Source organism: Semicossyphus pulcher, unplaced genomic scaffold, assembly GCF_022749685.1.
Source record: "Semicossyphus pulcher isolate SPU_LCO1_2020_fin unplaced genomic scaffold, fSemPul1.0.p SCAF_4, whole genome shotgun sequence".
Taxonomy (NCBI): domain Eukaryota; kingdom Metazoa; phylum Chordata; class Actinopteri; order Labriformes; family Labridae; genus Semicossyphus; species Semicossyphus pulcher.
Window position 1 is genome coordinate 29,619,650 of NW_027211715.1, and position 23,826 is coordinate 29,643,475.

Sequence of the window (23,826 nt, forward strand, 5' to 3'; positions counted from 1 at the left end):
AAAAAGGCCAAACAAATATGTAGATGCATTTATGGAGCAATTTTCATTGGACCGAATGGAGCATAATTTTTGAACCCATTATCTCACTCACCTTAATACATCCATGCTACAAACACATCGTATTCCTAGCCAAATGTCTCAGTACTGTATGCTTTGGTTGTGAGAATACTGTCAAGTTGTTTTACAACAAGGGGGTGGCAGCCTCTTTGCAGAGTAAAAAATGTGTTTTTTTATTATAAAAGTCGACATTTGTTGTGGTTAACATTTTTATTGTCTTTGTCCTCTCTGCACTGAAGCTATTTTAACTCCAGTGTGAAACATTTCCATAATTGCAAAAGCTCCTATAAAGTTGTAAAATAGAAATTATAATTAAGATAACTGAAAAGAGAAATAGCAGATAATACTGCCGCCACAGTTTTCATTAGTTGAATGCCATTTCAGAGCTGTTATAATATCAGAGAAAATGTTTGTTTTCATCAATACAATCCTTATCACACTGCTATCTTTAAATAGTTAGATAAAAACGTTGTATTTTGTCTCGTCATTGTCAGGATGGAGTGCTGGATGCTCAGAGTCAGAAGATACAGCACACTCCCCATTACAAATATAACTTATTCAGTCTGTTTAAACTTTTCACCTTGATTAAAATGCAATGCTTTTAACCTCCCTTCAATAAATAATGTTTCAGCCTTCAAGTCTGTCATTTCTCATCTGCCTTTAATTAAAAATTGAATTAAACTTGCCTCCAGGCATTATCTCCCTCAGATTTGTCTCTTCTGTCAAGTAAATTGTAAATCCACAAACCTCAATAGAATCAAACTCTGTCACTGAAGAGATTTTGACTTCTTTTTTGACCATATTAACCTGGGGCAATTATAAGAACATGCTGGGGCAGCATTTTCTCCAAGGCTACAGTAAGATCCCCTTTAACAAAGGAATACCATTGTTATTATGAGGATATGTCTCTGCGTAACTTTCAACACCACAACTCTTTCAAGCTGGGCTCCCTATTGGAGTCTCCTTGGACGATTGCTGTCTACCATCATCACAAATAATATGCCATTAATTCTGCATAAATTAATTTTTATGCAGATGAGGTGAACTGTTAACTTGGCATATGGTAGCATGTTGCGTTAAAAGAACATGAGGGTAATACAAGTGGAAACAAACTTTCATTCAGTCTGAAAAAGAAACAAACAGTACAGTATTTTGGCCGTCACCATCCTTTTTTTTTAACCAGAAAAAGTCGTATTTTGACGACAGGGTAGCTCATATTGTAAAGTCTTTATCTAGCTACAGGTCGCCCTGGTAGCAACTTGTCAATCACAGGTAGACCTGCGCAAAACCCCTCCCTTATTTACTGCCGATTTTACTGTACATGTGTCCATGATTTCCAAAAAGAACATCACCCTGTAGTGAAGAAGACTTGAAACTACCAACTGAGAACATAAACTCATTAGGAAAATGTTTACTGAGCTAATAAATCAACTGAGCAGTCGGGCCATACAACAGGATTCTTGCAGCTAGTGGCGTCTCCCCCTGTTTGCCATGAGAAGTAATGCAACTTTAGACACTTTGCTGTTGGCTTCACTTTTTAAAGATTTTCATTTAAATAAATAAAGTCTCTTAAGTCACCATCTATCGCTGAATTAGGTAACACTGGTGACTGAGCCTATGGCCCACTGATGAAAGCCTTTGCATTCGCATTATTACACACTGGGTGTCTGTGGAGACTTTGGCAGAAAAAACATGAGGGGCGCCCAGTTAGTGACGTGTTTCTCATCACCCAGCAGTGTGCGAGTAAGTGTTGCGAGTAAACAGTAATCTACTATGGCTGAAAAAACAAAGAAAAGATGGATGACTACAGATACAACTTCAACAATAAGTGAAAATCCAAAGAAAAAGAAACAAACTCGACGCTCAGATGAAGGCAAACTGTCTAAAAAGGAAAGCGACCGTCAGCCAGGAAAATCAAGAGTTACATCCGTGGACATCACACATGAAACACTGTCTGGAAATCTGGGTAGTGTGCTCCCACAATTCCTTTTTATCGCCATAGGTGGCGCCAAAGAGAACGAAACTTTTAAACCAGAGGCTACGTCCACTTCTTATACAAAGTCTATGGTTCGTTTTCAACTCCCTCTCTCCGTCTCTTTTCTTCCCAGGATCGTATATATTGGACAGACTTGGAGGATGAAGCGATATACAGTGCCAACCGACTGACAGGACATGATGTGGCAAAGGTGGCAGAGCACCTCAACAACCCGCTGGACCTGGTGGTGTTTCATGAACAGAGGCAGCCCAAGGGTAAGACATGCAGGGCAAATGCTGAGTGAGTTGCCAACTACGATACGACATGGGCTATTTTCAATGCTACTTTTTTATTCAACAGCAGTAAAGTGCAAGAAAGCAGAGCAAACTGATTACATGAGGACATAAAGCTGAAGAATAGGTGTCATTCTGTTGCTCAGTGTCGGTCACATAAGTAGAATGATTAGCTGAGCTGAGTGCAGACTCAAAAAACAACAACAAGGCCTTGAATTATCCATATATAGACCAAAGGATCCACTTATTAAAACCATCTCAAACAGCAAACAAATCACCTGATGTGTGTGATTAGATTGATGTTAGTGCTGTGAACGGCAAATGATATGTTGTGATGTTATTGTCTCCCATGATGGATGCTTTCCCTGGTGTGCAAACAAACACCTGTGTGTGTGTGTGTGTATGTAAGTCGGCGTGTCTGCGTGTGCTGACACAGTGTACCAGTAAGTTGTATATTTCCATGCTTTGTTTTCTGCTCTCACTCTGAGCTCAAAGCAGTCTCGTCTGAGTGCCAGTAGGGAGCTAATTTAATTCTCTCATTAATAAATCAAGAGTTCTGCTCAAAGAGAAGAACACACAGAATCGCAGAATTTATCTCCTTTTTTTGAAAATGCCAACAAAAGCAAGACAAAAACCAGTCAGGCGTAACTGCTGAATGAAGACGTACTGAATGAACGGGAGCTGAAACTAGTAATAATGATCGTACTGATAGAAGAGCTGATAAATGTGACCTCGAGTGAAGCATTTGCAAGATCAACTCTCTTCTCTTTGTTCTGCTGTTTTTGTCTCTCTCTTAGTTTTTATATCATTTTTATAATCGTGCCTTTTTATTTATTTATTATATTATTTTTTTTGTCAATCCAGCTTCGCTCTGAAACCCATAGCTTCATGTTCTATTTCTTATTATAGACCTAAGAGAAACAGTGCTATCACTTTTGACGTGAATCCATTTCCGGGTCTAAACGCTCCTTCAGTCGCTATTACGTATACATTAGCGGAAGCTGTTAATCTCTTCACGTCATCACGTTTTCTTTTTTACTGAGGCGTCTTTTAGAGTCAAATTGGAGCTGAATACATTTCATTCTAACAGAGTTGTGAGTGTAGCTCTTCTCCATGGGGGGCTTTCATGAAAAACAGGATATACAAGGTGAACTAGCTGTTAGCAAGCTAGCGTGATGACTTCTACAGATGTTATGTCATGTTCTGGTTAAGGTATTTATAATAAAAATGTGCAGGACTGCTATAAATCTGTACGTCCATGACAATCAAAGTTTGTCCTCCAGGTTTTGGAGGGGAAGTGAGTTATAAGGGATGGGTTCCAGACCAGGGCTAAATTACTAGAGACCGTAGTGGCTCAGATGTGAGCAGGTCTTTATGAAGTTTAGGTGTAATTTATTATCATGATGTAGCCTCTCCCTGCTCTCTGTTCTGAAGCACGTGTAAATAAAAGGCCAATACGTTATCGAATGCAATGTAAGCACGTAGAAAAAGGAACATTTTTCATCCAACACCCTAAAGGTTTACACTAGCACAAGACGCTAGCTCGGCTAATACTGATCATTTACAGGCAAGTTAAACAAAAGGAGTAAGTCTAAAGAGATTCAGTTAATAAAATTATCTCAGTCTGACACATTGGATTAACAGCAGCCAATGTGCACTTGCAGGATTAGGAAGACCTGTAGCCACTCCAGTCCGTTTGATAAGATAAGCCACTCAAGTTATGGGATGAAAGTCTCTGTAAGGATTTTTATTGCTGTGAACCATAGACTGTATAAATAGCTGTGAACCCCCTCATTCTTGTTTCGATTGCAAACCATTTCTATGCTATAGCTAACGATAGCATCCACCGGTAAAAGCCAAACGTTAACAATGTCCCGTCGGGGTTAATCTGTTTCACCATCTGTGAAAACAAACACGTTAGGGACACGTTACTAACACAGGCTGAATCTGTTGATGTCTTCAAACGTCAGTTAAAGACATACCTGTTTAGACAGGCATTTGGCTAATTAACCTACGTATCGTTAATGTACTGTGCATTTTATTATTTGTTGTATCTGGTGTTGATGTTTTGAACATAGGACGCTTTTCTTTGTGTGGCTTATATGGCCATCGTACCTGTCATGTTTTATAGTATGTGACCTATGTCTGTGAAGAGCACTATATTAATAAACTTTACTTACTTACTTACTTACTTGGAGATCAATAAAAGACAACTGAGGGCATTTTTTAGACCCAGGACGGTTAAAACAGTGGCTTGGACCCGGACACAGTTTAATGCAGAGGTGTGACGTCACCAACGAACAACCAGATAGCCACTTAAGAGGGTTATCTCTGCAAACTTTAATCTCACTTCCTCTCCTGTCTTCTTCTCTCCTCCAGTCTTTCCTCTTCCTTTCTTTTCCTACTGCCTCCATTTTTCTCCGCTCACGCTCTTTGACTTGTTTCCACTCCTCTCCCACCCTTCTGCCCCTTTCTTCCGCCCACATAGAATTTAGACATGTTGTAATAATGAGTCACGGCATTTCAAAGATTTGCTTTTAAGCTCAGACCTTCATCTCGTCTTAATATTGAAAGCAGGTAAAGATGAAACATGAAGCTTTGAAGAATTTCATTCAGACAGCTGTTCATATTACATAGCAGTGATGCTGAGATACTGTACAGCATGCAGCTTATTAAAATCTGACGGTGCGTACTGAGCGATGTTGCTGCTTCCCTCTGATGGCTGATGGTACCTCTGATGTGCTGCTCTTGAAAACTGCGCACATGTCAGGAGGCAGAATCGACCACGATCTGACCTAATTCTGGTGCTTCCCCACATGACAAGAGTAGCAATATTTCTCCACTGAGTCCTGGGTTAGGAAACCATACGTACATTTTTCATCTGAGTGCTGAGATTAAAAAGAGAAAGTTAAGACGTCCCGGCCTTAAGCTAAGCATCTCTTCAGTGGGCCGGAAAAAAAGGTAATGGAAAAAATATAACTTCCTTAAATAACACTGTAAAAGGAGCCTGGGAACCAGAAGAATCTGCAAGCTCATGTTTTATTTGCTCTGGCAGATACATGTGGTCCTCCTCGTGTTCACACAGATTTCCATCCAGACTCATTCAGGTCAGGCAAATCACAACAGTTTATCTATGGAGAAGGCTTAAGCGCCATTTGGGCAGTTTCCTAAACAACCAAGATTGCTGCCACTGATTTATTAAAGAAAAGAATTAAAAGAGCTGCACGATTACATTACATACAAATGTTAGGAGCTGGCTACCAGGTCATGTGATGCATAACATTTGAGTTTTATGTTGAACTAGATGATGGTACAAGATAGCTCTGTTAGCAGCCCATCGCTACGTCACATGTCTGTTGCTCTGATCGGTTGGTAGCATCCAGAGGCTTTTTAATCAGCGCTCATTGATGACTCCTATTGGAAATGGAGTGGAAAGAGGTTCAAGAGTAATTTGCATGGGTGAATTGTTCTAATCTGAGGATTACAGTAGGGTACACTATAAATGTAATAGGTAGTAAGAAGTACAAGCATCAATAGAAGAACAAAAATGATCCAGGTCCTGTGCTCTGACTTTTTGTTTGGAGTCCATTTTTACCTCTACAAGTAAACACAGTAGTGTTGTGACATTTCCAGACTATCGAAAAAGGGGGCTCTTTCTCCTGAACTATTACAGTCAACAGTACATGTGCTTATCACCCTGGCACTGACATGGGATTGCTATTTAAATGCATTAAGAGAAAGAAACATTTTTGTCTTTGTTGAAAGACAGTTTTCAGTGCCCTTTTTACACTGCGGTTCCGCCACAGCGCCATAAAGTAAAGCTGCCCTAGTGTGTGGTTTTAAATAACGTTTTCGTGGAAGCAAAACGTGGTCGGGTAAGCGAGGTGTAAACAAACAGCGTGTGCTTCACATACACAAACGACGTCTTCTACCCTGCCTTCCGCCGTTTCGGCTTTGTTTCTACCTCCGATGCCAGCTCAAAGGCGGAATGATCTCACCTCACCATTCTGCCTCCGTGCGTTTTACATAGAAGACTAAACGTGACAGAGGCGTGATAATCCGGCCTTGAACTGGCAGTGTAAAAGGGGCTATTGAAGATGCCGGGCTTCAAACTATGGAAAGCAAAATCATTTTTCTTTTAATTTATTTGTAAAGAAATATGCAGAAACTCATACTTACCATTACCATTAGTAACCCATGTAAATCCTGTTTTTCTTCTCTTCTTGTGTCCTTACAGCCCCTGACACCTGTAACATGGGCAGTCTGCCTAACGGTGGCTGTGAATACCTCTGTCTGAAGGCCCCCCAGATCACCGACCATTCTCCCAAGTACACCTGTGCCTGTCCCGACGGCATGGAGCTGGGACCGGACATGAGGCGCTGCGCTATGGGTAAGCCGGTCACACACTGAACCGATAAATCACCGAGTCCAGGAGACACACTTTTAATTAACAGGATTGTGCTGAGGATGTCGCATGAAGTCGCTGTAGTCACGGCGACATGATGGAGTGCCAGGTCAGGAGGATATTAGACTGGTTTCACTCTCACAGCACGGCTAAAAGAGTTCACCTCATAATGAAGTATTTATACATGTCTTTAAATAAATGTTCCATTTTAAACTTTTACACTATATTGGTCGTATTTAAATGCGTGCATGGATGGCTATTGGAAGTATTACCCGTAACATTTCAGGCTGAAGGAAGAACTTCTTCCAGGCGTGTATGATAACTCAAATCTGAAGCTGTCATGTCCAATTTGATTTTGGTTCTTCATTCTGCACAGCTCGACCAGGACCAACTCTTTCCTTAATAGGTTTCAGTGCTAGAGCTGAAGTTTCCCCTGCTGGTATTCCCAAGTGTACCTTCCTATCCGAAATGTAACATTCAACGAGATCCGCTGAATTCTTACAAAATAAAGCTCTGAAATAAGACAGCAGTATCAGCCTTCAACATACTGTATTAATGTTCTTCAGATAATATGACACCTGTTCTACTGTAACACTATCTTGGGAAATGGGTCGGGGATATCCAAGCTTACCTGTGTTTCCAGCACTCCTCCATTATTTCTCTGACCTTATTTCACTGCACAGCGAGTCCCACCGCTTCTGCAGTCACAGCCACATTTCACATCTGCTACGTTAAGCTGCTCTCCTTAATGAACCCGCTCTGTTTGTTTCCACATGCGAGCTCGCACAGAGATGATGGTGTATGTAGGCTACTGTTGAGAGAATTCCTCTGAGAAAGAATAAGGGAGGAAACAAGGCCATGTCGCGTGCAGAGAACATTTGCACTTACAGTTCTTGGACCTCCTCATGCAGTCGAAGTATTTTTGCTGAGCATGTATTAAGGTTTAATGAAATGGTGTCTGAATTATGCTCTTAATTTATGTCTAAAGCTATGTCAGCTAGAGGCTACCACCTGTCACCCAAATAACAGGGCTTTCATTTAAGCGTAACTTTAAGCTTTAAAGAGCAGCTCCAGTCATGTTTTAAGAAAATGCTCTGCTTGAAAGAATAGATTGTATCTGATATGTTTTTTCTGCAAAATACTTTTAATTACCTTGTAAAAATCCTCCGAAGTAATCTCCTCCTTCTCCCGTTTAGTGGCAACAATAGTGAGTTTGCATAAATTACGATGGAGGTTACAGCTGGCTCTCGCTTCGCCGAAGTGGTTGCCATAGGTTACACATAATGTTATGCATAGCGTCAACCCGTCCATTAACGGGATTGGCTCCTTAGGTTTGTGACGTCTCCAACCTGCCAATCTGAAAACGTGTTGTGCAGCCTGTCCTTGGTACACTGCAGTTTAAAAGCAGACAGGCCAAGCCATGGAGATGACTGCTGATATGTCACATGAAAAACACCACATGGAGATGTTTACAAGGTTAAACGCTTGATTTTCACTGGAGGGGGTCTTTAATAATATCTAAATGTGTAGGTTAGATAATAATTTACAACCCATACAGTTGCCATTAATGGAAAAATGAGCTTCAGAGGCTCAAACAATTTTTGGACCAGGCTGTAAACATGTTGAATTCTGCTGTCAAGTTGGGCATTTTAACATGAGGGTGGATGAACATTGACTCGCTTTTGGAGCCAGCCCCAAGTGGCCAATTGAGAAGCTGCAGTTTGTGGCACTTCGGTGTTTGCTTCATTCATCAGCCTTTGAGAATGCTGCTTAGTTTAACGGGGTAAAAAGATGCTAGTTAGCTGAAGCAAGACGCCTAATTATATACATAGCATCATATAATCCTTTCATTTCCAGTCATGTGCTGCATATATATTGATGCACACAGCCAGAATGACTATGTCTCTTGTTGTTGATATACTTGCGAGCTGTTTGCAAGTCATAAAGCGTTAATCCCTTTTGTCCCTGTTGTATCTCTTGTACAGTTCGACCCAGAACAACCACGACAGCTGCTCCAACCACCACCACCACCACTACACCTCCTCCCACAACCACTGCAACAAGCACTACAACAACAAGCACAACATCAATCCCCCCGACCACATCTCCCCCTACCACCACAACCACAACAACAAGCACCGCCACCACCTCTCCTGCCACGACGCTCAGGCCCACAAGCAGACGCCTGACCACACCCACCCCTCCTCAGAGCCCCAGGAGAACCTCGACGGAGCATCCCAGGACCCCCGCCGCCACAAGCACAGAGACGACCAGTTTCAAAAGCACAAGTCAGCGCTCCACCTCCACACACACACCCCTACTGGGCCCGGTGGCCCCCAACAGCATTCAGAGAGAGAGCAACGGGAACCTCTCCCACAGAGGTAAGGATCGTGGTGAGCAGGGTTTGTGCATAGGAATGAGAGTTTGTGTGAAGCGAGTGTTTGCATGCTGTGTGTGTTCTTCTCTAAGTGTAATGCTACCCTGCTACCACCTGCCATTACTGCAGCAGGGAGCTGAAAACCACTACTTACATCAGTTTCCCTCCTCTCAGTGGATTCTCTTCCTCTCCGTCTCTTTGTCTGGCCATCTGTCTATCTCCTGTCCTCGCTCCCTCTCTGCTTTTCTCTCTTTTCCACACACACACTTCCTCTTTCACTTGTGTATCTCTCGCTCCGCTCACTGCTGGTCCCTCATGAGCAGCATGCAACAAAGCTGTCAGACCTAACAAACGACAGTCCTCTCCATTCTCACCTGCCACCTCTCATCACTCATCCTCACTCCCTGACAGCCTCTCTCTCTCTCCTTGTTTCTCTAAAACTGGCAGCATTTTCCGTCCTCGCACCAATCAAGCAGAAGAAAAATTCAGCTTTAAAGTTTGTTGCCCAGACAAACATTGACAGCAGAATATAACAGCAGTAACAATGGTTTACAAAGCCACGCTAAGACTTAAATTGCATTTGACAGCGTAGAAGAATCCTTGAGAGCGCCGCAAAGCAAAAATTGATAAACCACTGTGCTGCACACCACATGCCGCGGCGTTATTTTGTTGCACAAATCGGTGTCTTCAGCTCTCTGCTTGAATCTTTGTGGCCTTTGATACATTGAGACATGAACATGAGATAGTGCAAACTGTCAAACTTCCAAGGCAGCTTTTGGTCCTCATGTCATCTGTTCATGTTAACAGTAGAAAGACAAAACATCCAAATAAGTCGCTTCTCTTGCTTCTGAAGTTCTGCCTCTCAAAGATGTTCCTTTATTGTGTCTTAAAATGTGGATATGTGAAGTTCTGCCTGTGTGTTTTATGGCTCCAGTTCTGCTGCATCATCCTTTTCAGACTGAGGCAGGAGACTAAATGGATATACAGTGTGTAGAGTTTTTCCAACAGCGAAATGACTCTGATACAGCCTTAAATGGGGCATCGGTTATTGGCAAGTACGCTTGTCAATGCCTCAATCCAATACTGTAATTTATTAGCCCCCAAAACATCAACTTATTTCTTCTTCTCCAAAACGGTAGCTTACTAAACAATGATGTATGTTATGGCTGCCAATAAAACGGATGGTAAATGGACTGAACTTTTATAGCACTTATGGAGTATAGTCTTGCAACCACTCAAAGCATTTTACACTACTTGTAACATTTACTCTTTCAAACACACATTCATACCAATGACTGTATATATAGATGGACGTGTCTCCATCTGCTCTTGTACAAAATTAATGCCAACATACCCCCCGTGACGGGCGCTGTCATCTTGTGATGGTGACGTCATTTGGAGACAGGAAGCGCAGTAGAGATCGGCAGGTGGAGCCGCCGTAGCCACCGCTAACCAAAACACACACTTAGACGTTCACTTATCCGGAACAGTTGGCTGCAGGAGCCAGATTTGTCAACAGAGCTGTCAATCATCCTTTTTACAGCACCAAATAACTAATTAAAAATAAACTTGTCAGAAAAATTAACACTTGGACATAAATCAGAACGATAAGAACTAACTATAATGACAGAAACCATGTTAGAGAAAAATGTATCTGGTGTGTATTTTGATTTTATAGTTTGACTCATGTCCCATCTGTTAACATGGAGGAGGTGGGCTTTATGACCTATACTGCAGCCAGTCAGCAGGGGGCGATAGAGAGGGTTTGGCTTCACTTTTAGGGAGCTGTCATGTCGTCCATCTTTTTATACACTCTACAATGTAGATGGCAGAGGCTGCAATGCAAAGTACCCATCAGGAACTAATCAAACTATTTACATAAAACAATGTGTATTAAATACATATTCACGTGCAGATAGCTGTGCCCTCCTGTGCAATTTGGAGTTCAGTGTCTTGCCCCAAGGACACTTTGACTGCAGGAGCCAGTTTTCAAACAGCCAATGTAGCCATCAGAGGATGACCCGCTCTACCTCTTAGCCACAGCCGCATAGCAATAGCAGTTTTATTTATCAAGCACATTTCATTACAGGTAAGCACAATGTGCTTTACATTGGAGGTAAAAACATAGGAATCATGAATAACATCTAAAAATCTACTCAGTAAAGCATGCATCCAATGTCCATCAGACGCCACAGAGCAATCAAACACCAAAAAAGCAGAAAGAGAATAAAATGAAAACATAGAAAAACAGAGCCGCACATACAACCATCAGCACATATACACACACACAGAGTAACTATTCATACGCTCGGGGGAATAGATTTTGAGTTTAGTTTTAAAAGTAGACACAGTTGTGATGGACCTCAGGTCAACAGGCAGCTTGTTCCAGAGAGAGGGACCACAGTAACTAAAGGCCCCTCACCGGACTCACATCTAATTCTGGGTACAGTTAAAAGAGAAACATACTCAGGAGCTGAACCATTGAGTGCTTTATGGACTAATAATACGATTTTGAATGTGATTCTGTTGTACGGGGAGCCAGTTAAGGGTTTCGAGGAGCGGAGTGATGTGTCCAAATTGTCAGGATGTACTGTTTAACAGCGGGAAACGAGGACTGCTAGCAGAGATTGCGCCGCTATCGTTAGCTCTGCTTGATTTTAGGTTCCTTCAGTGTACTGAGCTGGGCCAAAAAACAACGATAACGATCTTATCACATCCGTACAGACCTGGAAGTAAAGCCCACAGTTGTTTGATTATAATATCTGTTTTTATTGCACTAGTGTCGGACGTGTTTTATTATAATTCTCAAGTTTAGATATCAGAAACTTTATCAGGAGGGAAAAATTGGCCTACGAGGTTCGTGCAGTTACACATTTTACTTGAGCTTTAGGTCTTTCCTGGTATTTGAGTGACACAGCCTCCTGCTCAGGAGTTGATGAAATATGTAAGAGAAGAAGTTACAAGGAAGTGAAAAGGGTGGTCAGCGAGTGAGAAGGATTGCCAGCTGCTGTACTGTGTTTGAACTCTGATTTTACTATATTGCATTTGCATCAGAGACATTTCCCGTTAAATTGAGAAATCAGGATGAAAAGGACTGAGGTTGCAAGAGCTATAGAAGGAAATGAGAGAGGGAGGATGATGAAAGTGGGGGTGAAAGTTGGAGGAAAGGGAAGAATTGGAGACATAGGGAGGACAGGCGAATGGGTGAGAGAGAGTAAAACTAAAGGTTGTTAAATGAGAATGTACACTGAGAAATAATAAAGAGGCCACAGAGGAAAAAGAATGAACACAAAAAGGAACATGAAAGTCCAGCACTTGAGCAGGGAGGCGGGGTGTTTTAATATGACACACATTCAGCAGGGAAAACAGCATTTACAGGGATGAGAAAGGATGAGATGGAGAGGAGGAGGAGAGAAAGTGATTTTCTGGGAATTAAAAAGAAGAGCTGCTACCGCCAGTCTCATCACTGTGGGGGCTGAGGACTTTTTTTTTCAGAGGTACTAAGAAGCAAGAACATGTTTCCTCTGGTCTCTGAAGTTGTCAGCCGCCTCACCAAAACCACAAGTGCTCCAGATGAGAGGTGGAGCAGACACAGAGGAGAAAATGGGGCACGAACAAGCCGTGTCTCTAAAACCCACGGGCCATGCGTTGTGATTTTCAACTCAGTGCACACTGTCAACTTTGCCGGCATCAGCTGTTACCCATGGTGCCGTGCTGCGGCTGGCATGGTGGAGCGAGGGAGAACCAGGAGTTTCAGGAATAAAAGATAAACCACAGCTGGTACACACGGCTCGTACGTCTAGGCTCTTAAGATTTTCAGCCTACGCACATGAAGACAGCAATTATTCATCGATGTTTCCACAACTTTGGACAGGGCTGGAAAATGCTGCGTTGCTTTTAAAGGGGTAAATCAAGTCAGTCTTAAATACGGGCGAACATGGTGACTGGTTTTGACAGATGTAATCATCCCTCCTGTTCATCTGGCCCTTAAGAAATATCTTCCAAATGTGCTTTCAGTGTAAGTGAAGGGGGGCAAAACACAAAACCTTAACTGATGTTAATACGAGGCTTCAGCAGTCTGAGTTAGACAGCAAAGTTAGTTGCAGAAAGGTTTTAGGCAGAGAGATGCAGATAACAGATCCTGAAGGTACCTTGTGCATCTGCATGAGATGCCAAAGGAGCAACAAAGCGACGACCTGGGAATGAGAATTGGTCTCAACCATAGACTGTGTAGAAGAATTGGACGCAGCCGCTGAAGACAATGGCTGGAACTCAAGTCTCTTCGATTGCATCCATGCATCCCTCACTTGCGTCTTAGTCCCTCCCACCAGAGATGCATGGAGAGGAAACCAGGCTTCCTATCCTCGTTTATCGCTCCTCAGATTTCCCTCCTCGCTCCTCCGAGTAGCAATAAGAGCTTTGAGACGGTCCTCAATATGGCGGGTCTGGAACTACTTCCAGTTCGAACGAGGATCAAGGAGCAAGTAAATGTAGGAGATTTGAGTTCCAGCTAATGCAGAAGTGCCTTAAACCTGCATTCTTTCTAATGGCCAGCAGGGGGAGACTGCACTGGTTGCAGAAAGAAGTGGGATTGAATGACACAAGAAGGGAACCTCTCAGTTAATTTATCTCTTCAGTAAACTTTTTTTGAGTCTCCTTTACTCTCTTTTTCATCAGCTTCAAAATTGTGGTTCAAAAACCAGTCATGTCAGGGGGACTACATCCGCTTCTTTTACACTATCTTTGGTTGAGACCCTTTAATTTGGGCGGCTGCAGCTCAGCGGTAAGAGTCATCTGTCAATCAAAAGGTTGGCAGTTTGATCGCTGGCTCTAGCAGTCCCCAAATTGCTTCCGAAGGCATCGCCATTGGTGCATGAATGGTTAGATTCTGATTGAAGATTGTCACTTTGTATAGCAGCCTCTACCATCAGTGTATAAAGGGTGAATATGACATGTAGTGTAAAAGCTCTTTGAGTGGTCTACAGATAAGAAAAGCGCTGTGTAAGAGCAGTCCATTTACTATTTAACCGTGAAGAGATTCTGCTTTTTAAGAATTTAAATAAAGTTGAAAGACCTTAATGAGTGTACAAACCTTCCACTTCATGTTGACGTCTGTATTCACTGAAGTTAACCTACACATTATGATAGGGTTGTTTTTAAAGGGCCAAGTATTGGGATATTAAAAGGTAGGTTTTCATAGAGGAACTTAAAACCCCTCCAGCTCTAATCGTCTTATTGAAACTGAGACTTTTTTCTTCCCCTCTCTCTCTCTCTCACTGTCTTTCTCTTTGCCTTCACTTTTCATGATGACTGCCGCTCTAATAAGATTCTATTAATCCGTCCTTTTAGAGTCTTAGGACCCATTGGACATCACTCATACTTACTCAGCTAAATTCACTTATGCTGACTCAGGGCTCGGGCACTTCGCCGCTCAGTCTGAAGTCACGTCACCTGCTGTGCCTCTTTATGTACGTCTCTTTATGTGTGTGTGCGTGTGTGTGTGTGTGAAAATTTGTCTTAATGCTCCGTCACCTTCCATTTTCATACATACAGCTGCACACACTCTCCTTCCAGAAAGAGCCAATCAGTATGCAGGACCAGCGCTGTGATCTCTTCCTGTTAATCTTCCTCACTAGACTTCATTAAAGCCATCTGATCACACTTTGGCTAATGGCTAGCATGCTGCTAATAGGAGTGTTGGGAGCAGGATTAATGTCAAGATCAACACCGACCCGTTGGGGTTACCGTTGAAGAGGAGAGGATGCGTGTTTAGAATAAATGTATTCTACAATGCACCTAATCTCTATTTACAGACTCTACATAGAAATGTAAAATCTGTAGGCAGGGACGTGGATTTCAGGGATGGCAAGTTTCCGTTTGTAGTACGCTTGTAGTCCGAGTAATATTATTAGTAATATTGACCAATCGCGTATCAGCAGGCTGCGGCGCATGCAGGAAAAACAGTCCCTGTGGAGAGCAAAAGCAGGCGTAAGGTAATGCGCCGTGATGACATCCTGGCTCCCATCAGCGTCATCTGACAACGATTTAACCTTCTTATTAATCTCTATGAACAGACATCTGCATGCTAACAGCTAACAATCCGTTCTAGATGAAAAACTCAACTTGAGATAAATTCCTCTGACGCTGTGTCATGAAAGCCAGCGTTCAGATTTCCAGACTTCCTCGAATGCATCATGTTCGATCCGACCTCCGTTCAACAAACAAGTAGTTTTCTTCTCCTCTTGAGGACAGACCTGACAAAGCTTCTTTTTGACTTTTTACTAATCTGCGTCATGATGTTGATATTTCGGCAAAGGTAAGACCTGTTAATTAAAGTCAATCACAAGACGTCGTTTATCGCTAACCGCCGGCTACACGACCGACATGTTCACCGTTGTCCCCAGAGGCCATATCGCCGTCAAGCTATAGCCGATGGGATCCGAGATTGCGATGCACCCAATATGAAGAGAAGACTTCCAAAACAAGGTCACGTTTTGAAGTTTGCTCTCCAGGTCTCCATGAGTATCCACCATATTTTAAACCTTATTTGAAAGATGTATTGCTCCGACAACATTTTTTTGAGTTATGCTCGTGATGCATACTTCTTGGAATTGCTTCTGTCTCCTCTTGTATTAAAACGCATCTCATTGCATTTTTATAGCATCCTGGTATCATTCAACTGGATTTCATTTACATATAGTGTAAAAAAAAGTCAGCAGTCAAAGTGAAATCAGATGGGCTCTTTCTTCTCTCCTTATACGATGCAAATATGATTTTTCCAGCATATGATGCTCGTGTTTCTCTCTAGCGAGGCCTTCGGGGACGGTGTTTGGAACTTTTGCTTAGTTTTATTTCTCTCTCTCTCTCTCTGTGTTCCTCTCAGCTGCGAGTGATCACTACCTCATAGGTAACAACATCACAGTAGCTGTTCTGGGGATAGTCATTCCTATCGGTGAGTACTCTCCACTTCCTCGCTGTGTTGCCTTTGCTTTCCGCCCGCCTGCTTCTCCCTTCTTGCTTGCTTGTCGCTCAAGTCCTGCATGTTGTGTGTATGTGTGTGTGGATCTGTTTTCAGTGCCTGGCTGTGTGTGTTCGAGTGTGTACTTGCATGTGTAGTCCCACCTGACTGATTAATATGAGCCTATTAGAGATTTAACACCCTCAATTTGTGTCTTTTGAACATGCAAGTCCTGTGTCGGCCTCGGCAGTGACATTTGAGCGCAAAATAATAGTTAAGTAATTGAGAAAATGTACTGAGCCGTGGTATTATCCGACAATAGCCTCCTGGCCCACGGCTAGAGAAAACCATTATGGGCCAGTGAGCTCGTCAGTCAGCGACGGCCGGGGTCTTTGCAACGTGCACATTATGTCGTTATTAATGAGGTTTGAGCAAATGGGAAATTCAGTTGCTGTTTTGTCATCACATTTGAGCAGCTGTTATAATATTATTAAGCTCGTGTTGATCGCACAGTATTGCTCACACTGCGATCAATGCAACGCTCTGACCTATTTTATTTTGACCCAGCGGACTGGGCGCGGGATACACGGGCGCTGGAATCAGTTTCTGAACAGGAGGAATTATCAGAGGACTCAGAGGAGGCTTAATGAGATAAAGTTGTGTGTTTGGCTCGGAGCGGTGGAAATCTTGACCTCAGAAAATAACATTATAGGTTAAAAACACTGTTAGGCTGCCGTGAACCAGCCTCGTAATATTACAGTCAAACCCGCCTAATAAAGGTAATCTATTCTATTAGCTTTGATTAAAATGGAAATGTAATTTAACTGATCTGTTTAATTCTTCTGCATATCCTGACTGGGAAATCAGCTGAATGTGCAAATGACCTTAAAGTAGCTGCATATGTCGCTAATTGAGATCTCTTTCAACGCTTATATTGAACGCTTTGATAAATTATGGGAGCTCTAAAACGTCGTAAAGCTCATTCTCGACGATTGAGATATCAGCTCATTAAAACAACCCCTGAGACTGTTAACCCCTTCACATCCATCCCTCATTCTGTCCTTCTGCCATTCATGGCAGCCATGAATAAATCCCCCTATTCTGCATTTTCTGGCAGCGTTGAAACATTAATTATTGTTGGAGGTCTACAAGGGCCGGATTTCTGCACCCCACTTCCCCCCCCAGCTCACATCCAGCTAATGCACCACGCCCACCCACGGCTCCACGAGGGGACACAGCCCAACATGATCATCAGTATTTAGCCGAAGTCGGGCTGCCATGCCGCTCTGTAATTGGAGTGAAAATTTTCTAAATGAGACAAAAGCTGATGTTTTTTCCTTTTTTTTTTAAACCAGTGAGCATTTAGAGGAGAACAAAGGAGGATGTGGGGTTTCCAGCCCAGACACGCAGGGACTCAAGTGCCTGTTCAACAAAAGAGCAATTAGATGGAGCTTCCACAGGGGAGGCGGACACATCCATGACACACACAAACACACCTCCACACACTTGTTTTATCTCATCTCATTGACACACTTCTGGTTTGGCTGCAGGACTCACACATACATGCACTCTGCACACGAGCACAGGTCCTACAGGGCAGCTAGGCAGACATGCTCATATGCTAATGAGAGGGGGGACAGAGCTTATCTCAAATCCTCCAATCCATTTCTCTCTCTCTCTCTCTCGTTCTCTTCTTTCCCTGTCCATTCTCCTCTCATAACCTCATCCAAAAAAACCCCAGTCAGACTGACTGTAGATTTTTTTTTGCCCAGGCGAGTGCAAAATTATGAATCATAGTGCCAAATGTAGATGAGGATAATAGGGCGATGACAGCTAATCGCTGGCCTCAGGACTTGAGTGTTACAAGATTCAGTAGAAAAGTCTGTATGGTTTAGTCTTTGTGTGTGCGTGTGTGTGCGTGTGTGTGCGTGTGCGTGCGTGTGCGTGCGTGTGTGTGATGTCTTGGATGTGTAGTTTAAAGTGTGTGTGGTGTTGTGCATGCAGGCATTCATTGTTGTAAATTTTGCATGTGCAGTCATGTTTGTGTGATTTTGATCATTCTGTGAGGTTGAGACTGAGAAAGAATGTACTATAATGTAAATGTTTAAACTATGAGGGCTCATTGTTTCCATTTGTAGCAATTTTCACTGAAAATTCAATTTTAAAAAAGCCAAAGAAAGTACAGGCTTTCCCGTTAGAAATTGTCTAGCTGAAGTGGCTAGCTGCTTCAATCCTGACTCATCATTTAGTTTGTCGATGATTGCCTTAAAGAGCAGCTCCAGTCATGTTTTAAGACATAAAATGCTCTGCTTGAAATAATAAATTGTATCTGATATGTTTTTTTTGCAAAATACGTTTAATTACTTTGCAAAAATCCTCCCAAGGCATCTCCTCCTCCTTCTCCCTCATTAAAAATCCCCCAATCTGCATAGGCCCCGCCCACTATGCACATTTCAAACCGCCCCCTCTGTCACAAAAACAAAACACGTCTCTGCCATCGTTTGGTGGCAACTATGATGGCGGTTACAGCTGGCTCGCGCATCGCCGAAGTGGTTGCCATAGGTTACACATAATGATATGCATAGCGTCACCCCGTCCACTAACGGGATTGGCTCCTTAGGTTTGTGACGTCTCAAACCTGCCAATCTGAAAACGTGTTGTTCAGCCTGTCCTTGGTACACTGCAGTTTAAAAGCAGACAGGCCCAGCCATGGAGATGACTGCTGATGTTGTCCCTGATATGTCTTGTAGCACATGAAGAACACCACATGGAGATGTTTACAAGGTTAAACACTTGATTTTCACTGGAGGGGGGCTTTCACAATAACCACACGTATAAAATATATGGCCCTAGCTGTGTAATGGCACCTCTACTGCTTCCAGAAGTTTGATGTTTTATTCAGACACAGCAATTTATAATTTTTGGGAAATCCTCCCAGCAAGTTTATTTGAGTGATTCCGCCCTCTTTAAAGTCCTTAAAGTCCTCTTGTGGCAACGTCGTAATTCATTGATTTTATTCTCCCACAAATCTATCAATCTAAAAGGTGTGCATTCGATTTTCAGACTCATTTTATTTCTACGATTCTGAAAAAAGAAAAAAAGAGGCAGGAAACAATGAGCCCTCAGAACATGAATGATATTGTGAGTGTGTGTGAGTGCTTAAAGCGCCGCTCTGTGTCCCCTGGGCTGTGTTAACGCTCCCGCCGTGTGTTGTTGTTGTGTGTGTGTTAAACACATGCAGTCCCTATCCTTGCCACAGTGGTCATCGGATTACTCTGCACCGGCGGCTACCTGGTTTGGCGCAACTGGCGGCGCAAGAACACCAAGAGCATGAACTTCGACAACCCCGTGTACCGTAAGACCACGGAGGACGACGACGACGAGATCCACATCGGGCGACACAGCGAGTCCATCGGTCACGTGTACCCAGCAGTGAGTGGCAGCCACAGTCAGCCGTTCATAGCGCTTCCTCTAGGGGGCGGCATCACAGACAGCAACTCGCACTGGTACTCAGGGGCGCCGATGCTCTCCAGCGGCAAATGAAAGAGGCTGCAGAGGAAAGGAAGGGATACGGGAGTATGCGCAGGGGTTGGGAAAAGCCCATTTGTTGTACATGTCGGCCTGTTGGAAAGAAAGAACAGGCTAAAACACGCACACGCCCACAGTTTCCCACTTTTTTTTAGCAGTCACTGAAACCACCAATCATACACACACACACGAGCCCTTCACCAGAACATGTACACATTTACTTCACCTTCATGACCATAATCATACAGTACATATGTTTATCCCCAGTGCAAAACCTGCCATCCCATTTATTTGTGCATTCTGTTGTTTTTTCCGGTAGTGGAAGTGTTTGTCTGTTACTTGGTGACATATATTTCCTGCGAGGCCCCCATTTCCTGACGAACTCCTTACACAGATACATATCATCTTTGTTTGCAGAAGCAGCCGAGGCAGGAGGAACAACAGGGTTGATAGACAGCCGACAAAATGTGTTCCACGAGGTAGCATCCCTGTCAGAGAGGAATTTTATGTGTTATAATGAAAGGTAACATCAGAGTGGCAGTGAGGCTTTATTAATTACTGCTTGTTGGAACAAAAATGATTTTAGTGTTGAGAAAGAGCTTCTTATCACCTGAGGAAGCTGACGAGACCATTCCGCTTTTAAACGTGATTTTTAGAGCAGATGGTAACATCATTTCATTGATTTTATGTGAATTTCCTGCTTTATTTGTGTGAATCAGACATGAAGGTTTAAAAGGGAGCACAAATCAGGAGCGATGACAGCCCAAATCGAGTTTCTTATACTCTGCAGAAACCATAAATCTACCCTGTTGATTTCCCTTAGATGCAGATGCTTTTATCTTGAGAATCACTTACTGGTCAGGAAGCTGCGTTTCCTCCAGACTCCTGAAACAGCTCTGGTTTTCGCTTAATGCACTTAAACGCATCGCAGTGTGTGTGTGTGTGTGTGTCATCTTGTGACATTTATTGAATATATTTGTTGTTTTAGGTATCAGAGATGCGAGCCAAAAAGGATTATGGTGGCGGGAGAGAAGGCGGGGGGGGGGGGAGTGGGAGTCTAGCGCTTTGATCGGTTGGCATGGCAACAAAGATTTCTTTGTGTAGCTCCAGAGAGGAAAAAAAGAGGCAAAGAATTCTGGGTATCATTGGCACGGTGACAGGCTGGAGACGCACACACACACACACACACACACAAAACAGGTGCACGACTGAGTCATATTAAGATTCAAGGTCGAATTAGTAACCACCCTCAGTGAAGGGCTGCACAGAGGGAACTCTACTCCCTCCGTCTTGTCTCCCAGGTTTATTATCTACATCTGCTCTTTTGTTGCCTTTAATTTTTTGCACTTGTTCTTTTTCTCTTCTTTCCCTCGGCCTCCTCTTCCTCCTGTTCCTTTTCTTTTTCTTTTGTGGCAATGTGGCAACTCAGACAGCCAGAGAAATCAGGCTGGCATTATGCGGGCCAGACATATGCAGCCGTAGGCAAGCATCCTGCATTCCTTGCATATAGGAACGAGAACAAGAGGGGGTTGGAAAGAGGGGAAGAGGAAGGTCAGGGAGAATAAGAAGAACATGAATGAATGCTATATGAACCAGACTTTCTTTTCTGGGTGCCATCTACAGTCTGATCCTCTCCTGATATCCTCCTTTGTTCTCTCTTCATCGTGCTGCTTTTTCTTTCTGTTTCCTCTCTCTCTCTCTCCTTCACCAGCCTACTGTGGTAACAGTCTTTTTATCTGCTGTTTGCAGCGCGTGGCACTCAGTCTGGAGGATGATGGCTATCCCTGAGGGGGGGGGGATGTATCCTTCCTGCCCCCCCCCACGCTTCCTCTCCTTCCCAATCCCATCCTGGCCCCTCCTCCTCTCAACCACAGCCTCTACACCACTACAACGAGGCCAGTACGACGCAGAGGAGAAAGAGAAGCCTCCACTTTTTAAGGAGCAGGGATGACATTTAAATCTCTTCCTCTTCTCCTCTTTTCCCTGGAGTAACATTACTACCACTACTAGCCACTACTACTTCCTTTAGTGCTAGTTTGTTTGTAGTTCCTGCTTGCTCCTCTCTTTCCTCTGCCTCTTGTTGTAGCTGTAGTGGGTGTGTAAAATGCTGCTTGATGATTTTTGTTCAAACTAACCTCATTATGGCCGCACATTGTAAATAGAAGGCTGTCTGGCCAACGTAAAAGGGGGAAAAAGCTGGAATTCATTATGTTTAATCCCTCATATTATGACTTTTTATTTATTTTTAGGTGTTTAGTGTTGTAAAAATGTAACTGGCATCTCGGAGTGCGCGGTACAAAAGGCAGATTTGTTCAGGTTTTCAAGGAGACACAGTGGCAGGCGAGGACGTTATTTTTCTTCACAGTTCCCTTTACATCTCGAGCTGACGTGACAGATATTTTTAAAACAGGGGGAATGTCATCCTTTTTCACACCCTTGCCTCTCAGATGCACCCCTTGACATATTGTATGTAGGCAGGCGACGCTAAATATAGCCAAGGGGAACGCAGACGGGAAGAAATGATGGGGTTGGCAGCATGTTTGGAGGTGATTTCGGGGTGAAAAAGTGATGGAGGGTGTGTGGGCTTTTTTTAGGGGAACAGGAGGATTTGTGCCACCAGAGGGTAGTGCCTCCAGGCTAAAAGCAGCAGTGCAGAAAAGGCAAGGGATTATGGGTAATCCTCTCTCCTGGTATCAGAGGTATGCCGACAGTCGATAATGAACATGGGATTGTTTGTTGATTTGCAGAAGGTGTCAGGATTCACACATTTGTTCCTGACTTTTTGTTTGTCTTTGTGTCGTCTTCCAGTCAGGTTCTGGAGGGAAAGCTCCAGAGTCTTACAAATCACCTTCTTGGGACTGTTTAGAGCCGCTGTGTTCGATGACTTTAAACTGCTACCAAACATATATAAGTGTTTGAACTTAAAAACACCGTAAACATCAGTTCCCAGTGTTTCAGCGGCTTCACAGCGCCGTGTTTCATAGCGTGATAACTGCTCTGTCTTTAGACCCCCTTTCTAACAACGTTGCTCTGTGTTTTTTCTAGAGGAGATGATGTAGAAAAAGGAATCGTTTTCTGCTGCCACTGACTGTTCACCCTGTTAGGGGCCCTGTTGTGTTTGAGCAGATGAGTAATACGTCAAGGCTGACTGAGCCGAGCACTGATTTGATTTGAAGGCTGGATAGAGAGGAAACATGTAAACCAGCGTACAGAGCTGATCTTCCATTGGCTTGCTAAAAACATGCTTCCAGCCCGTTGATTTAGCTGGATCTCATGCCCAGTGACTTTGGCAATAATTGCTCACAATGTGTTGTAATAGTGCATTACTAAAAGCCGTTTTGACAGTTAACATTATAGCTGTTGTAGTAGTTACAAGGGAATATTATTATCCTGGATGTCATTAATGCTTTGTTTACTTCAAGTACCAGGGACCTTTAGATCCGGGAGCTAAAAGGTTCCTCCGGCCTATTTTCTCTGTTTCCACTAAGATTTAAAGACAATTCTCTGATGATGCTTGAAAAAGCCAGAAATCGGAAATGTTCAGTGCTGCAAGGTCCACAGAACAGTCCCAGTGCATTGAGAAGTACAACCACGCCAGCCTGTTGGCTGGTACAGTAAAGTCCCTTGGTACTTTATTTGGACATTAGTCTCTGCTTAAACAAACGAGTTCCTTCAAAAGTCCCCAGTCCTTGAGGAAAGGTTCCTGCACTGGTAATGCAGCTGTAGTCTCTATAAATGCCTTTTTAAAGTTATAATCTCGAAGATCTCAGTTTCGTTGTCTTTGGCGGCACCTATGGTGATAAACGGTAATTGCAGGGGCACACTTCTCAGATATCCAGACAGTGCTGCATGTGTGACGTCCACGGTTGGCTCCGGTTGTAACTCTTGATTTTCCTGGCTGACGGTCGCTTTCCTTTTCAGACTGTTTGCTTCATCTGAGCGTCGAGTTTGTTTCTTTTTCTTTAGATTTTCACTTATTGTTGAAGTTGTATCTGTCGTCATCGATCTTTTCTTTGTTTGTTCAGCCATAGTAGATTACTGTTTACTCGCAACACTTGCAGAGACCGGAAAAGCAGCCGCTTAGCTCCGCCTACCCTCTCTGGCAGACCAACCACTGCTGGGTGACGGAAAATGCGTCACTAACTGGCAATACTGCACATGCAAAGGCTTTCATCAGTGGGCCATAGACTCACTCACCATTGTGTTTCCTCATTCTGCGGATGATAGTGACTT

At 43.2% G+C, this 23,826-nt stretch overlaps 1 protein-coding gene across 2 annotated transcripts in view; it reads left to right on the forward strand.

Annotated features, from left to right (window-relative positions):
* lrp8 (low density lipoprotein receptor-related protein 8, apolipoprotein e receptor) overlaps nt 1–23,594 on the forward strand; it is a 215,781-nt gene extending 192,187 nt beyond the window's left edge. Inside the window, exons 14-19 of one of the 2 annotated variants that reach the window (XM_069679388.1) lie at nt 2,166–2,307; nt 6,563–6,715; nt 8,716–9,111; nt 15,991–16,059; nt 19,325–19,497; nt 21,343–23,594. In XM_069679388.1, coding sequence (XP_069535489.1) covers nt 2,166–2,307; nt 6,563–6,715; nt 8,716–9,111; nt 15,991–16,059; nt 19,325–19,497; nt 21,343–21,381 — 972 coding nt within the window. In that variant the 3' untranslated portion in view covers nt 21,382–23,594. Of the gene's footprint in view, nt 1–2,165; nt 2,308–6,562; nt 6,716–8,715; nt 9,112–15,990; nt 16,060–19,306; nt 20,152–21,342 lie in introns of those variants that run through there. The other variant, XM_069679387.1, reaches the window with a different exon arrangement.
* Nucleotides 23,595–23,826: the final 232 nt, after the last annotated feature.